Genomic DNA, 17,422 nt, shown 5'->3' on the forward strand with positions numbered 1-17,422 from the left:
CAGATTAATTAACATGTGAGTGGCAAGGTGTAAAATAGTTTCCAACCCTCCACTTCAATATAATCTGCAGGCAAGGGAAGAAGTTTGTGGAAGCTAATTAAATACTTTCATGAAAGCCAGGGTATTCACCCAACATTTGGAAAGAAAGGCACATTAAGGGCAACTTGCTTTTACCCAAATGTTTTCCTTCTGTGGAGGTAGCACTGCTTTGTGATGCTGGGGAGAGAGAGACAGAGAGAGAGAGAGAGAGAGAGAGAGAGAGAGAGAGAGGGAGAGAGAGGGCTTGTGCGGCCACAAAAAGCAGGAAAGATGGCAGGGCAGGTTCTCGGGAAGCCCTTGGAAGTCTTTCAGCCTGATGGAGTGCTCATACCAGCCCATCTTTCAGCTGCTGCGGAGACCAACGCTTGCCCAGTTTGGGGAGAGGGTCGGGGTGCAAGGCTGGTGGCCAGTTGGATTCCCCAGGAAAGTCGGGGTAGAAATTCAGGTTTGAGAGGCTGCAGGTGCAGCACCAAGAGTGCTTCAGGGCTGGGGTGAGTGGTTCGCTTCAGATCTGGAGGGGAGAGGAGGGTCATCTTTAACCTTGCCGTTTACATAAAGACGGGTGACCTTGAGTGTGGAGTGAAGTCTCTGGGAAATGCCTTAAATTAAATGGATTCTATGAAAATATTCTCCAGTTAGGCAAGACTCTCTAGCTTGGATATCTGGAAGTTTCAGATTTCTCTCTCTCTCTCTCTCTCTCTCTCTCTCTCTCTCTCTCTCTCTCTCTCTGTGTGTGTGTGTGTGTGTGTGTGTGTGTGTGTGTGTGTGTGTGTGTTTGGGGTGGGTGACATTAAGAGAACAGACTCAATTGCTAAACTTAGGGGCAGTTTCAGAGTTGGATGGGTTGAAATTATTAGTCGACCATAGCCCACTCCCGGTCGCCACATCTCTTAGAGACTTGGATTTGTCCCACTCCCCTTGTTTCCTTACTACACTTTCCCCCTTTTTTTTTCCTTTCTCTATCTGTCACATCTAGTCTGAAATGGCCAGCAGAGCTGCGGCAACTGGATAGGTGGGTGGGTGGAAGGAAAGGGAAGTTCGCAAGGGAAAGGTCTGTTGTTTGTCTACAGTCTAATCGTTTGCCTCCTCGGGCAGTTTTCCTGGGTGGTAGTGCTGAGGGGCCTGAGATCATCTGGGTCCTCTCTGGCCAAGTCTGACCGAATAGAGGAGAGGGTATGCCTTCACGGGCACTTACCCTGGCTCCGCTCATGGTGTATCTCTGGAGATGGTATTGACTACCAAACCCTCAACCCTGTTTGCTCATATTATACCCACCGTAATCCTCTTAAACTGCCGTGGCAGCTACAAAGCTCTTGGTCTTGCAAAAGCCGGCTGGCAAGATATAATTGTCCCACGAACAAAAACAGCCAAAAGTTTTCAAAAACCCCATGCACTCCCCCGCTCTCCTTCGCTAAACCTAATTCTCTCCTTCTCTAGCTAACCTCCCCCCCCCCCCATAAGAACCCTCAGCCTGGACCACTTTTGTTGTCGCCAAGAGCACCCGGCCTGTTGAAAGTGCTGAAGCGTCTCTGAGCAGTTTGTTGTGATACGCAGGTGGAATGGTCTGCAAACATGAATTCAGCCCCTCCAAACCCAGCGCGGAGCGCTCCGCTTTTGTGCGCCAGGCACAAAAACGCTGAATTCCTACGAACTTACTTGGGGCCTGTCTAGAAAAGGGCCTTTTCTTCCCTCTGCTTGTACCTCTGGCCACACTAAGTCTTTGCCCGCCCCGCTTCAGGCCCCCTCCCTCTCTCCTCTGATAATCCTTCTCTTTATTTTAGAAAAACACAAAACCCGGTTCCACGCGGTGCTTTAGTGGCTAAAAGTGAAAGAGCTGCCTTGGCAGAATTCAGCTCTATGAATCACTTCGGAAAATTGGTTCGACTGAATGGCCTTAGGAGGAAAAACGTTTTAATAGGATCCAGGGGAGGTTCTGCTGTTTCAATCTGCTCCTTAAACAGGTGGAGATTGGACCTTCTCAATTATACAAACAGTAAGTACCAACAGCGGGAGAGCTGCCCTCCGAATCCTCCCGGCACGCAGCCCTAAACCAGGCTCAGAGCCCGACTTTGCCTTGCAAACCCGATCACAAATCAGCAATTCGGATCGATTAACTTCTCAAACAGCCCTAGGGCTCTAGAGGCAAGACTCCCCCAGCCCTAGGCAAGCAACGGGCCAGAGAGCTTCAGGCGCACCCACCCTTCCCCAGGTCCCCGGGATCCCGGCGCGCAGCCTTGCCCTTCCGGACTCTACGAGGTCGTCCTTAGGCTGCAGGGAGCTCCCTCTCGACCTCCGACGCCAGCCAAGGCGAGCTCGTTGTTTTTGCATAAATTAATATTTCCCCATTAACAAGTTCCCCCCTCCAAACGCGACGCCCGCGTCCATGCGCCACATCCTAATGAGGTAATTATCATTTGCGCGTGTTCGGGGCTGGCGCCGGCTCCGTAGGTAAATGGCAGTTTATTAGCACGGTGCCCAGCTCGGCTGCGCAGGGCTAAGGGATACTTTGGTGATTAGACGGACACTCAGGGGCCCTTTGAGGTAGTGCGTCCGGGACACCCCGCCTTCCCGGCGTACCCTAAACCTGTAGGCCCCCCAAAGTTGTGAATCACGCAAGGAACTCTGCCTAGGTTTGGGTTTGGGCTCCCCCCACCTCCTTCCACCGGCAAAACCATCACGATTCTTCCCCCTCCCCCCCCCTCCCTCTCTTCCCTCCTTCCCGATTCGCAAACCGCTCGCACTTTCCCGAAGGGAGCGCGGGCGCCAGTTGCCTCCTTTAAAGTTTGAGGGGCGGTGGCGGCGGCCGGCAGGCGCGGGGGAACGCAGGGTCCTCAACGGGAGTCGCGCCGCCGCCCATGTCATTCCACTTCAAGTGACTTCATGTGATGTCAGCTGAATGTAAAAGACAGTGATCTCACGCGGAGGGGAAGATGTTTGCCATCAAAATGTGACAGAAGAGACACGCTGCATGGCTCGGAACGCATCTCCTTGGAGGTGGGGGAAAGAGGTAAAAGCGAGGTGGCTCTCCCGGTCCTCTTTAACTTTGCCCTTTCAGTGCCCAGCTCCCAGCACGCGTGGCAGAGGCCTGGGTCCAGGGAAGGGTTGGGGAGTGTTATTTTGAGACTCCTTTCTTCTACCCCCCTCTTCTTTCCTTTGTACAGCCTCCCCCTTCTTCCCCCTTTCATAGTCCCAGGGCAAGGACTGGTGGGCTCCTTTGCGCGCCGGGTTAATGGGCGGTAATTTGGTACCCTTGGGTGCACTTTGTTCTGCCTCTGTTCATTTGAATGCAAATGGGTGACCCGGGCCGACTAGGTGCTTATTAAATTGCGGTTTCCCCCCTGCCTTTTCCGGAATGCAGACTTAGAGGAGAGAGGCTGTGCCCTGGCCCAGCCTGGCTCAGCCTCGCGCGCCATGGCCAGCTCAGCTTCCCTGGAGACCATGGTGCCCCCGGCCTGCCCGCGCGCTGGAGCGTCACCAGCCACTTCTAAAACACTAGCCTTCTCCATCGAGCGCATCATGGCTAAGACGTCCGAGCCCCGAGCGCCTTTTGAGCCCCGGCCTGCTGCACTAGAGGCAGACAGCAGCCAGAGCAAGAAACTGCTCAACCTCTGCTCGCCGCTGCCGTGTATGATACCCCTCCAGCCTCTAGGCTACGAGGTGCCGTCCAAGACGCTGCTCAGTTACTCGGAGTTCTGGAAAAGCAGCCTCCGGGCGGGCGGCGGTGGAGGAGGAGGCAGCGGCGGGGGGGCCCCAGTGTGCGGCGCCAGCGGCTTGTGCAAAACCAACTGTGGCGTGTGCTGCAAGGCCGAACTGGGCCTTGCGCCGTCTGCGCTGCCGGCCGGTAGGGTCATCAAGCCGCAGGTCATCAACCAGGCTGTGGGGTTACCGGCCAGTGGCTCGCTCTACTACTTCAACTACCTGGACTCCACTGCTTACCCACCCTCGGAGCTCCTCGGCAGCCACCTTTTCCCATCCGGTCTTCTCAACGCACAGGCCCCCACTTCCCTGGCTGCTCATCCCAAGCTTTTTCTGCTGGAGAATGCCAAACTGGCCAGCCTGACTGCGGACAAGTTCCCCCATCCTGCTCCCTATTCCCATAAGGAACGCTTGCCTGCGCCGCTGGAGCAGGTGCTGAAGGAGAACTCGGCCTTGACCGCTGATCGAGGGGGAGTCAAGAGCCACAGCAAACTACCGGGGGGCTCGGCTGACAGCAAACCCAAAAACTTCACCTGTGAAGTATGCGGCAAGGTGAGGCCTAAGGTTCTTGCGGGAGGGAGCTAGCAGCCACCTGCTTTCTGGGGCGGCCTTGTACATCCCTTTCTCAAGCTCAGGAGTTCCCCAATAGCTGCGTACTCCATTGGATACCTAGTTGAGCCTCAGTTTCCTATCCTGAAAAATGGGGTTGTTGTCGGTCGTCACACAGTTGACAAAAGGACTCGCACTTCGGATGGGGAGGTTGGTTGGGGGAGCTAAACTGTGGCCTCCAGAGCTAATCCTAGGCCCTTGGTAGACTCAACACAAGTTCCGCTTTCGTCCTTCTGTAGGTGTTTAATGCTCACTATAACCTCACCCGCCACATGCCTGTCCACACCGGAGCCAGACCGTTTGTGTGTAAAGTCTGTGGCAAAGGCTTCCGCCAGGCTAGCACTCTCTGCAGGCACAAAATTATCCACACCCAGGTACGTGGCCCCAAGGTCAGGCCCGGCTCGGCGTGCACCCTCCGCCCTAGTTTGAGCTCTAGATGCTGTATTCTCCTTACCCTTGGTGGGGGGGCTGCTGTGTCCCTTCGAGGTATTGCCAACGTCTCGGCCTTACTGTACGCACGCCCCTCTCCGCAGGAAAAACCACATAAGTGTAACCAATGCGGCAAAGCCTTCAATCGCAGCTCCACGCTCAACACGCACATCCGCATCCACGCGGGCTACAAACCCTTCGTCTGCGAATTTTGCGGCAAAGGCTTTCACCAAAAAGGTAAGGTACTTAGCTAGACACTCCTTCATCTCATCTCGAGGGCTGAGAGGGTCGCAGGGGCGGGGATGGGAAGGGGGGCCGAGAGAGAAGTGGGTGGGTAGAGGCAGCACAAAAGCCCCAGGCTGGGGCGCCGCAATTCTTTGGAATCGGGTTGTGCCGGATATAGGTAGACGCTCTCCGGGCTCGGTTAGGAGACTTCAATGGATTAAGACTTAACTCATGGGGGAAGGGGGCTGAATTTTGAAGCTGGAAATTAAGAAAGGAGGCAAAAGGAAACAAGTAGAAAATGCAGAGAGTATTGCTTTTCAATGAGGTTCCCTTTGTAAGCAGAACTTCCTTTTCAAAAAAAAGAATCTAAGCAGCATCTTCCTCCCGCGAACAACTTAAAAAGGGGTGGGTCAGGTCACCAATGCTCCCAGAACCGGGAATCTACCCAATTCCCAAGAAACTTTTAGGTCTTCAGATAGTAAGTGGGATTTGGGGGTGGAGGGGACTAGGAACTGCATTACAGATCCTAGGTTAGTGCGGATTTCTTGGAGCGAGGTATCAGCTGGAAGAACATGCTGCTGCCTCTTTAGGCTGCACAAAAGTTTCCCAGGCTGCAGAGCTCGGCAGGAGGGACGCCTCATGGGCCTCTGGGTTGAGCAGGGTAGGGGCTCGGGGCGGCTGGGTAAGAGCCCACCACCCTTTCAGGAGCGCCTCGGCCTTGAAGCAGACAAAGTTTGACAACTTCTTAGTTCAGAGAGGTCGCGCCGCCTAGTCAAGCACCGCCTTCAGAGCCACTGCAGGGAGCAAGGGGTGGGAGCTGTACCCAGGCGGGAACGACTCCTTCCACGACAAACCCCTTCTTTTTTGTTTTGGTTTTCGCTCTCCTGTAGGGAACTACAAGAACCACAAGCTCACCCACAGCGGCGAGAAGCAGTACAAATGCACCATCTGCAACAAGGCCTTCCACCAGGTCTACAACCTGACCTTCCACATGCACACCCACAACGACAAGAAGCCTTTCACGTGCGCCACTTGCGGCAAAGGCTTTTGCAGAAACTTTGACTTAAAGAAACACGTGCGCAAACTCCATGACAGCGTGGGTCCCGCCACTGCCCCCTCTGCAAAGGACCTGACCAGGACAGTTCAGAGCTGAGAGCTACTGCCTTGCCCTTCCTTCCTGCCCTGTACCAACCCAAGCAAATCACACGTATAAACTTATTTCTAAAATTAAAAGGAAAAAAACTATAGCAGAGAGGCTAAAATCTATTTATCGAAACCAGCATATTTGGGGGGAAAGTTAAACGTGTCCTCGATGATCAACAACAAACGCGTGGTTCCCACCTTTGTACATTCAGGAAAAGTATTTAAATCCAGTGCACTGAAACCTATTTAATTCCAGGCCTTGGCTTCTCCTCAGGCAGCCGGGTTTTAATCCCGGCCTGTCACCGCAAGCGCCTAGAAGAGCGTGGTGCCCTCGGCCATCTTCACACAACCTTGTAATCTTTCCTGTACAAGCGAACACGGATTATTACACATATATGACTCAATAAACAGAACGATTAGTGCGCGTTTTCTTTTCCCCACCCCCTCGCCACGAAGTCAGCTCAACAAATCAAAAGAAGGAGGTGGAAGTAGCCATTTATAGCGTTTCCTTTCCCAAATGTGACTTCCTTGAGACACCGGGGCCAAGCTACGGCTAAACCCATACTCCTGGTATGCTGTTATATTAAAGCACCCAGGAGCGTGGGCCGAAAGACTTCTATCCGGCTCCATCGAGAGCCCAAGGTTTTATTTGGTGTCCGAGCAGATACTTGGGATTCTTATTTGGGTGAGAAAAAGAATATTTAAGGGTTAAATGTGTCTGGATGCCGGGGACTGGTAGTTGGGTATCCCGGAACTCAGTAGCCTGCAAAGCAGGAAAAAGGCCAGGGCTTGAGGAGCGCAACCACTATCCAAGCCTCCTCTCTGACTGTTGCTAGAGGTTGTCCAGTCTTGGGCGAGCTAGCGGTGTCCCTTGCTAGTCCCCGGCTAGCTATGCGCTACGCACGCGGCCCCCTGCCGCGGGAGGGCGCGCCCAGCTCCCGGAGCTGGCCGCCGTGTCCTCCCCGGTCCTGATTACCACGCAGTTAGCCCACTTCCTCAATAGCTATCTCTGCCGCCATGCACACTGATGAAATGATCTCACGCTTGCTTTCTAAGTAATGACCCAAATTAAGAGAGAAAACAGAGACCCTTCAAACAGCATTACATTAATCATCTAATCATTCCCAGGAGGGGGCCGGCCGCCGCCGCCCCGTTTGATCCGAATCTAGATAATCAAGAGCTCGGATTACTGGCGCGTCGCGCCTAGCCTCCTCCCTCCATCCTCACTCCCCTCCACACTTTTAATATCGGTGCGGTGATTCAGCCCACGTCTTTTGGAACGTTGTTCTACACCAGAGGAAACGCGGCGCGGGGCCGGGAGTGCTCTTCCATGCAGCCTCCGAGTTGAGGGGGCGAGAACTGCTGAGTGCTGACCCCACCCGGATTCCCACCGCGGTGGCGGCTGTTTGGAGGGAAGGATGGTTACTGCAAAGGGCAATCCCAGGTAACTCTGACAGTAAAGAGTCAAGGTTAGCCCAATGCGTTGTATACAGTAGGAACGCATTACTGCATTACTGAGCATGCCAGTGACTTCCACCGGGGAGAGAAAGAGAGAGAGAGAGAGAGAGAGAGAGAGAGAGAGAGAGAGAGAGAGAGAGAGAGAGAAATCCTCTTATTTCCAGGGCTTTCTTTCTCAGATAGGCATTCAACACCTTCATGCAGCTTTAGCAACAATCTGCAAACTGGTGTGTGTGTGTGTGTGTGTGTGTGTGTGTGTGTGTGTGTGTGTGTGGTGTGATTATTCCCACTCTACAGAGAAAGAAATAGAGGCAGAGACCATCTAAAATGACATGCCCAGGGTTCCTGGGCGAAGTAGGGCAGGGATCCAAAGTCCGGGCTTCTAAGAGACCATCGCTTCCTTCAGTTTTCATCGATGGAAAGCAGTCTCGGGATTGTGGCCTGGAGAAGCTCCTGGCCGGGGCGGAAGATCTATGCTGGTCACAGCCAACCCTTCTGTCCCAACCCGAAGACCCATTGCGCTGAGGAGAATTGTCGATTTTGTTTGCACAGAGGACAGCGACAGCTTCCTCAGGCTGTCGCAGGGGTATTTTTAGTACCTCCGATTCAGAAATAGGAACGCGTACATTAGAATTCCATTTCCTGAAAGGAGAGCGTCCTCGTTTTTTTGTATTCCTCCCCTTCCTCCTCCCTCAAGTCTGGGAAGACGCAGCCAGGGGAGGGGGACGAGGAAGCCAGAGGGAATTTAAATGCTATCTTGTTCTGGCTGCAGTTCCTGGAGGAGAGATCGGGACCCACAGGAGCAGGCAGATTTAACTTTGAACTCTCCATGCGTTCTATAAATCCCAGGAAACTCCCCGAGGGGGTGAGGAAGACTTGGCCACAGAGAATATGAACTTCGGCTCCTGGAGACCTCTTGAATTTGAGAAGCCAGCTCCTCCAATAATTCTCAAAGTGTTTTTATTAACTTTGCTTGACACTCTTACATGCCACTTAGTTCGGGCATCTCAGGGCTCTGTGACCGTCATTTCCATCAAAAGTCTTTTCTCCTCCCCCTTTCCCTCCTCATCCCTCACCTCCTCTTCCTCCTCTTTTTCCTCCTCATCCCCCTTCTCCTTCTCTTCCTCCTCCCCTCCCTCCTCCTTCCCCCCTCCTCTCCTCTTCTTCCTTTTCCCCCCTCCTTCCTCTTCCTCTCTCTCCTCCTCTCCCTCCCCCTCCTATTCTCCTCTGAGAGGCCCCTTTTCGGACGTACTGCTTGGAGAGCCTATCATGTCAAACATATCTTCTTAAATACCTTGGGAAGATATTTATGCAGAGGTCGATGCTGGGTGGGATGTGATGGGTGAAGGGGAGTTGGCTTGCAGGTGGGAATCTGGTCAAGTGTTCTCCTCTTAAGAAAAGACTGGTAAACGGAAGAGGGAGCATGCCGTCCAGAAGGCTAGCTTTTCAACCATCAAGTGACAGAACCTTGAACAAGTCTTGTGCTGGCATAACTTTTCAAAAAAGGATCTCCCATCCTGCAAACTGGAGAAATGTGTTCTCAGGTTTGGGCCACATGGAAGTGCTATTGGTTTTCCTCCCTAGCAAACTCAGAAGGAATGAACCTACAAGTCAGGTAGCGAAGGCGTTTTCCTCCTGCTTGGCCCTTGGATGACAGGTGAACCTGCCCGGTTTCCCCTCACACCCCGAGCCCCTTGAGGTTGTCTCTCTTGCTTGTTCCAGCTTCGGTCAGCGGTGTTCACCTGACAAGGCGGTGTTTCACATCTGACATAATTATAGGTAAACAGTTGTTCTGAACCTCACCTGAGTTCTGCCTTCCTCGAGTTGGACGTCGTTCGTTCCGTGGTGGAAGAGGTTTGTTTGGGTGTGGAATCCAAAAAAGGTTCTTCACCTCAGAAGAGAAGAACCTACTGCCCGAGTGACTGAACACCTTCCCCAGCCAGCACCAGGCTCCCTCTGTGACCATCTTAGCCTGCCTCCTTCTTAGCTTTACGCATCGGAATTGGTGGGCGACTGGCTCTGTTTGCTCTCATTTTTTTCCTCCTTAATATTAAATTGTTTGCATGACTTGGAGTTTTCAATATTAATAAATGATTTAAACAAGGTAGCTATCCACTGCATATTAATATTTTAACCTTGATTAAATTGAAGAGGCCACCTAGAAAAAATATTTTCTTTAAAAAAAAAATCAAATTGCGGGGGAAGGGAATCCTGTCATAGACACAAAAAAGACTCCAATTATCTTTTCCCCTACAAGATGTTTGTTCTGTCCATGACTGCTCACACTTCAGCAATCTTGCCAGCAAGACTCAAAAAAAAAAAAAGCCTTCTTCCAAAGCCACAGCCTTGTGCATAACAGATTGTACAGTCCTATTGCCTTAGGCGGGTTAGAGGTTCCTCTCCACAAAGAGCCTCACAGAGAAGTGCCAGCATCCAGATACATTTTGGGGGGGCACTCTGCATGCTCTTGCCTTGGCTGCAGAAGTGGGTTTACACGGGGCCCCAATTTGCTGTTTGGCTCACAGGAAGGTAGAGGGCTGCCTGAGCCAGACCCCAGAGCGGTAAGACGTCAGGTGTGCTGGTGGTAAACGGGCTGGGGGAGGGGAGGGCAGAAAGGAGGGTGCTGCCAAAGAGGGTACAGGAGTCTTGAGAAAATGCTGGGAAATAAACAACCTCAAGGCAGCTGCGTTGCCCTTTTCCCTGCACTTCCCTCTCAAACGTCTGAGCAACCAGTTTGCTCCCAGAAACATGTTAATTGCCAACGGAGCTCATTAAGGCATGCACATGCAAAACACAGCAAGAAAGATTAAGTGGACAAAAGCGCAATAATGAACTGTCAACAATCGGGCCCATCCACAGAACCAGGATCACTCGAGAACGAGGCATTTAGAGGCAACAAAGGATTGTCTGGGACAGGAAGAAAAGACGACCTAGACTTTTGTTTAGTCAACACAATTGATTACAAATGAGAGATTAACAGGATAGCTTCAGATTTTTTTTTAAAAGAGGCAGAAAAGAAAAGTCCAATTAAGTCCACCGAATGCTAACTACATTGCGTTCCATGCCTAGCCCCAAAGAAATTCTCATTAAACCGTCCCTGGCGATCCCTTTTGGAAAGTAATTTGTCTCCCTGATGGAGCAGAGAAAGAGAATCGTGTAAAAGAAAGCGTTAGTTCTTGGCACAATGAGCTTAGGAGACACACGAGAAAGAGCCAAAGGGGGAGTTAATGAGCATCTGACAAGCCGCTTGGATTCCGGCCTAGAGAACAGCGATGAAAAGATGAAATTGGCCAACAACTATTCTTTATATCAAACATAAAAAGGCCAATCTGAAACGGGGCTGCTCAAAACTGGATGAAAGTACGGAGCTCAAGAAAAGGGAGCCATGGCCAGGCCCCTTGTTGGACAGTGGACAGACTGTCTGAGGAACTCAACAGGCCAAGAGTTAAGAAATTAGGGGGAAAGGAGGCTCTCCTCCGAGGATAGCCTCCCTACCCAGCCGGCCAGCCGGACCTTTGCAGGTGCTGCACTGAACCGCTCGCTGCCCATCCCCCACCCGCTGACTAGTCCATCCGGGAGAGAGAATGTAGCAGGCCCACGTAGGAGGGGTACCTCCCAAGGTTCCTTTAATTTGATAATTAGCTCCTGACATTTACCTCCCTCTTGATGGTCCCACTTGGCCTCTGGGGGTCCCATCCGTCCATTACCTTTCTCCTCCTCAAGGTGGTCCACTAGCCTTTCTCCTCACAGCCATTCAGAAATCTCAGTCCTACTGACAGGCTCCCCAATTCTGCATGGGGAAGAGGCAACAAGAAGAGGAAGACTTTTCTCACGCTTGGCTTTGTCGAATGGATTGTGAAGTGTTTAAAACTCACCTCATCTTCGTCAGGCTTAAGAAACTGTCTTATTTTAATGTGTCCTTAGATGAACAGAGTAGGTCAAGGGTCTATGTCTGCATGAGGCAGGATACATGTTCACTAACATAAACCTCCAGCCACTCCTTGGAACAGGAAGGTTTGAAGGTTCTTTAACATAGTATCCCTCAGAGCCAGAATAAAATCACAGGTGAGAAGGGGTTCTCAGCATGGCCCAGCAACCACGTACCCCAGAGCAAAACCCTCCGTGCTTACCATTTCTGATTAGGATAGGTGCCACCCCAGATACTAGAGTACAGCGTTTTGATCTTGAATCTAGGTTTGTTACTTTGCTTCAGATCCTTGGTAACAGCGATCACATTTCTGAGGGCTTGGCTTGCACCTCGGGCTTTGCTCACGCTTCACGGAGAGAAATGCCTTGGTGTCTAGAAGTAAGAAAGGAAAAAGAAATACAGCAATTCAAAATAAAAACAGTCATCTAAGATTAAAGAGGACTCCTGGTTCTCAAAGCCCAGAGGTGTTACAGAACCTAGAGAATATGCTAGGAGCAGCAGAAGACAGGGGGCTCGCTGCTTCAGCCAGACCAACTTTCTGGTAAACGGTGCTCTTTTTCTCTGAGATACAGATCTGACCAATGGCCCTTGCATTTTTCCCATCTCTAAACCTTTTTAATCAGAGGTTTTATTTGGAGGTTTTTGAATTCAAAGAGTTTTCTTTACTGCGGCTCCTGATGGTTAGGGAACTTCTTAGAGGGAGACAGATTATTATTTCTAAGGAGAAATTAGGAACCTTGGAACTAACATCGAAGTAACTGAGTTCGAAACCTGCCCCGGCTGCACAACCTGACTTTGACTCTTATCTGTTTCTGGATCTACAAAATGGGCACGTTGAGGGCTGTCAACCCCAATGGCCTGAACTTGATCCCTGAAACCTGCACTGTGGGAAGAGAGAACTGAATCCTCCCAGCTGTCTTCTGACCTTTTCCTACACACCCCAGTACATACGAGCATGTGTACACACACACAAAACAAATACGTATGGTGCAGAACTTCAAATAGACATGTTAAGGATACCTGCCTCCCAAGCCTATGGTAAGATGAAAGGAGTAAACACACAATGGGATCTCCAGAACAGCATCCGACAAGTGCATGTCAGGCATCCTAGAGTCAACTACTAGAAAAGACTCCAATGGTAAAACCCCAACATTTTATAAGGAAACCACCTGGGTCATTGTGCTTATGCCTCACTAGACATAGTAGTTTTGTGGTCTGTTGTTTATTTATCAACTACTTTATTTCTGAAGATCATATGCAGGGCCTTGGGCATGCTAGGTGCATGCCCTACCACTCAAGGGTATGCCCATACTCTTAACTCCATATTGAAGGGCGGCAAGCGGAGGAGCTGAACATGTATGCAACCCTGTCTTCCCCACTTTGTTCACATAACCAGAGCACAGTGGAGATGAGGTTTACTCCCATATGGTGCCATGGTTCGAACACAAATGTACATAAGAATCCCAAAGTTTTGTTTTTTTGTTTTTCTAAACTTGCCTTTTTTTTTTTTTTTTTTTTTTTTTACTGAGATGCCCAGTAAGCCCTTGCTGCTTGTGGCCCAGGCATCTGCCTTGAAGTCAATGTTGCCCATAGCTCAGGCGATTCTGTGCTGGCACAGGAGGCTTCCCAGACTCCACTTTGAAAAACAGTGACTTAGCATCTGTGCCCTTTCTCCCGGCTCCCACCAAAAGATGGGATCCCAACAACAGCTCCTGTTAAATGAATGCATTGGATCATCCATTCAGTAAATAAGGCTTGACTGCTTCTCAGGCTTCAAGTTTGTGCTGGGTTCTAGATTTATAAAGAAGAGGCTTTGGTCTCTGCCCTGGAGGAGTTTAGCGTTTAGTAGAGGAGAAAAGCATATGCAACAAAAATCTCCACCCAATACGTGGTTATGAAGACAAAATTGGGCATTGAATCCAGTCTGGGTTGGTATGTGTAGTGGGCATCTGTTATTTTTGCCTGCTGAGCATCATCCTCCCGTCTGGTAACAACATCCAACATTTTCTTTGGAGAAGTCACCCCTCCCCCACTCTCAGTCCATATGGTTAAGGTGGGAGCTATTCCATCCGTCCACGCTTGGCATGTGACCCAGGCTTGGCCAATCAGAGCACCGCAGTCCACAGGTCTGGCTCAGGCCTGAGTCGGGGCTCAGAGGGGGCCCTTGAGAGTCCCATCCAGGACTTCTGCCACAGCAGAGACTTTCTACTTCGGTTGAACGTGGTCTGCAGTACCGGTGTCGGCCTGTTCACTACATCGTTAGGGAAGATCTTCCTGAATTGAAAGTACTAGGAGAGGAGAGCCAGGTCATCAAAGTCTTTTGCTGTACCCGGTGTGCCCCTCCTGTGACTGAATGGGCTTACTGTAGACTTCTCAAGTATTTACTTTAAATAGTGTCTCTAAGCCCTAAGAGCCCTGAAAAAATAGGGAAGACCAATATGTCTTTGGGGGGGGGGGGTTCCTGAGATGTTAAAGAGAAACAGGTGTTAGCTCCGGAGGAATGGAGATAAAACAAACAAAACAAAATAAATAAACAGGAAACCTCAGGCAGACAGAGGGAAAGCCCTGAGCCAAGAAGGCCCCAAGTTCTTTGTATCTAAGTGCCCCTGTGTATACGGAGCTTGATATCAGTTGATCGGACAGTAAAGCCCAATTGTCTGAATGCCTGGGACTGAGTTAGAGGCTTGTTTGTCCTAAGACTTAGGTCTCTATTGTGCAAAGTGAGTATGGGCAACACTGACCAAAGCAGAAAGCCTGAGGACCTCTCAGACGTCGACTCCTCCCTCGCAGACACAGACACTGAGGCCATTGGAGTCTTCCAGAGGGAGTGACTGGTTTGTATTTTAAGATTCCACGAGGCTGGGCAGTGGTGGCACAAGCCTTTAATCCCAGCACTTGGGAGGCAGAGGCAGGCAAATCTCTGTGAGTTCGAGGCCAGCCTGGTCTACAAGAGCTAGTTCCAGGACAGGCTCTAAAGCTACAGAGAAACCCTGTCTCAAAAAACCAAAACCAAAAAGAATTCCTTGAATGTCTTAAGGTGTGGTCTTCTGGAGCTAGAGATGAGGCCAAGGGATGTACCCTACTAACTGTGACCTGGCTACACAGCCTACCTGTTTCCAGGGACAGGGGTGTCGGTAAGGTGCAATGCCCTGAGCTGTGGGCTTCTACAGATTGGTTGATTTCAACACTCATCAGCTCCTTGTGATACCAGCTGTGGGTGACTTTTCTGAACATTCCAAAGACCGGGTTGCTTTGTCTTTACACCATTTACTATTCAGACGGCCATATAATTGGAATGCCACAAAATGTGGAAAGTGCCCTGCATACGGCTGGAGAATAAATGGTAGCTCTTACTCTCCCCACACATTACGGCTGCTATTATTATGACTCAGAGATGGGGAAACTTGATCACTGAAGCAAGTAGGACTTCAGTGTTCTCTAGCAAATAAAGGGCTATAAGAACAAGGGCGGATCTTCATCCACTGGGCTGACCACTCTATGCTAATGCTGATGGGAGCACACAGCACTGAGGTAAACATTTCTGCTGTTACTATTGACCCAGGATCCTGCAATGCAGCCCCAACTGACCCAGAACTGGCAATGTATGCCTGCCTGCGTGTTAGGATGGTGAGTGCGCCACCATACCAGGTTTTCCTTCCTTCCTAGGAGTTGGATGGCTACCCAGGCCAGTCTTACAAGCAGCCACCCTGGAGGAATTCAGTCTGAAAGCAAAGGCCTATTTAAAGGCTGCTGTGTACCAGGCATGGTGAACAAGACTGATTTTGATCTTGGGGATTATCGTCCTAATGGCGGGAGATGGGTGGTAAACCAGGAAACGTGAAATGATTTCAGAGTTCCATGAATGCGGTGGAAGGGAGGGAATGTGGTGGCTAGATGGGATGTGCCCTGGGGAAGGCTATTTGAAATAGGTGGTACCTTCTATTCTCGCGCAGTTAAAGTCCCGAGTACACGCAAGAGCTAAGACGCATCAAACCAACTTCCAGTTGTCCCCTCAAATTGACCCACTTACATTTAATTTTGGAAGCAACTCTCCCTCCCCCCACAGCCCAACTTGCCCATTGATTGGTCCAACTTAAATTTTCTTGGAACCCAGAGAAGGATTTTTTCTAAGGGACTCCCAACAGAAAGCAACAAACCCCCTGGGCAGCTGGTGGCGCAGGCCTTTGACCCACATACGATTTTCCTATCAAGTGGAATGGTAATTGATCAAAGTGAAAAATGTTATAGAAAGAGATATTGCTGCCATGTTTTCCAACCATGCGTTTCCCAGCCAAGTCTCCAGATGGAATCACCGAAGCAACACATCCTTGACTTAAATGTGACTATTTAACAGTTATATTGGGTAGGCCATATTTCCCACAAGAAGGTGGTTGCTTGTCTTAGGAACTTGAGACTCTTAACAGACTTTTGGGTGAGAGCTTTCCAGGATACCGCTCTTTCTCTCACACTTCCTGCAGTCGCAGAAGTCAGAGACCTAGCCATGGTGTCAGGGGAGGGGGACGGTGGGGTGAACGGTGGGTGACACAAGCTCCTTGTGCTGGCTTATAGAGTGTCTGAGTTTCGTGGCGGTCAGGATGGCTCCGTTGTTTGTGTTTGCCCATCCAGCCTCCACCCGCCTTTCTTCTGGCTTGTGAGCATGCTGGTTTTGCTTGATTGCCCTTCTCACTGAGCACAGGGCAGTGTCACTGAATGCCAAAGCCCTCTTATTCCTTTCTCGTGGGCTGGGGATAGACGCGAAACTCTGACTAGGTCAGCTCTATGCTTTCTCAGAATTGAGCCCTTGAGTAGAGCGATCAGCTGCAAATAAGTGAAGGCCATACATTCCGAGGAGACATGGAGCAGCCAGTCGTCGGGCTCGTACTCGCTGCCCTTCCAAATCTGCTATTGTCACCTTCCCTTTGTCCTCTCATGCAGCCTCATTCCATTCCGCTGAATTTTCCAGAACAGTATTTGGGGTGTGTGTGTGTATGTGTGTGTGTGTGTGTTTGTGTGTGTGTGTGCCTTGCAAGGAAAGATTTGAAGCAGTCATCCGAATCGCCGTGATTCATTGCTTGCTATTGTCCGTTGAAATGGGACACAGAAAGCTTAGGCTCACAGTCTTGGGTTGGGGAAATGGTTCAACAGGTAGGCAAACAAGCAAGAGGCTATGAGTTTGAATCCTTGGTACCCACATAAAAAGTCAGGCTTTGCTGTCATCCTCTGCCAGCCTAGCCAAAATGTTGAGCCTTCCAGACAGTGAGGGACCTTATTGGAAGGTAATAAAACAAAGAGTGATGGAGGAAGACATCCAGGGCTCTGCTTTGGCCTCTACATGTGGTTTTTTTCAGGCACATATACCTTTATGCTTTCATGTATGCATTACATGCCTATTACACACACCTTTGACACACACACCTCTCCCACCCTCCCCCAACACCCTACACTCATACGTCATCACATACTCATACAACACGCCCCACACCCACCCACCTCTTCCCAGCATCTTCTGTTGACCTGAACCATGTCTAGAGATCTTTGCAGATGTAGAGACTACATATCCCGTGCTTCTTACATGTGTGTATTTGACTTTTGGGGGTGTGTGCGTTAGTTTGAAAGGAATTGGCCCCCAAAGGGAGCACACTGTTAGGAGGTGCTTCCTTGTTGGAGGAAGTGTGTCACTGTGGGGAAAGGCTTTCAAGTCTCTTTTGCTCAAGCTTCCCTCAGTGTAACTTTAGTTGACTTCCAGTGGCCTGCAAGAGATAGCACTCTCAACCCCAACACCACATCTGCTTGCCTGCTGCTGTGTTCTCCACCATGACAATGGACAGGACCTCTGAAACTGTAAGCGTTCTCCTCAATTAAATGTTTTCCTTTTTAGAGGTGCCGTGGTCATGG

The 17,422-nt window shown here is 50.5% G+C and overlaps 1 protein-coding gene across 1 annotated transcript; it reads left to right on the forward strand.

The window, feature by feature from the left end:
- The first annotated feature begins 2,796 nt into the window (after positions 1 to 2,796).
- Positions 2,797 to 6,535, forward strand: Fezf2 (FEZ family zinc finger 2). Its single transcript, XM_041662790.1, has 5 exons — positions 2,797 to 3,046; positions 3,398 to 4,287; positions 4,584 to 4,718; positions 4,878 to 5,010; positions 5,889 to 6,535. The coding sequence occupies exons 2-5, from the start codon at positions 3,451 to 3,453 to the stop codon at positions 6,149 to 6,151; spliced, it is 1,368 nt and encodes a 455-aa protein (XP_041518724.1). The 5' UTR covers positions 2,797 to 3,046; positions 3,398 to 3,450; the 3' UTR covers positions 6,152 to 6,535.
- The last annotated feature ends 10,887 nt before the right edge of the window (positions 6,536 to 17,422 follow it).

The sequence above is a fragment of the Microtus oregoni genome, unplaced genomic scaffold (assembly GCF_018167655.1).
Source record: "Microtus oregoni isolate MIOR12 unplaced genomic scaffold, Mior012 000013F_ref0000133, whole genome shotgun sequence".
NCBI classification, from domain to species: Eukaryota; Metazoa; Chordata; class Mammalia; order Rodentia; family Cricetidae; genus Microtus; species Microtus oregoni.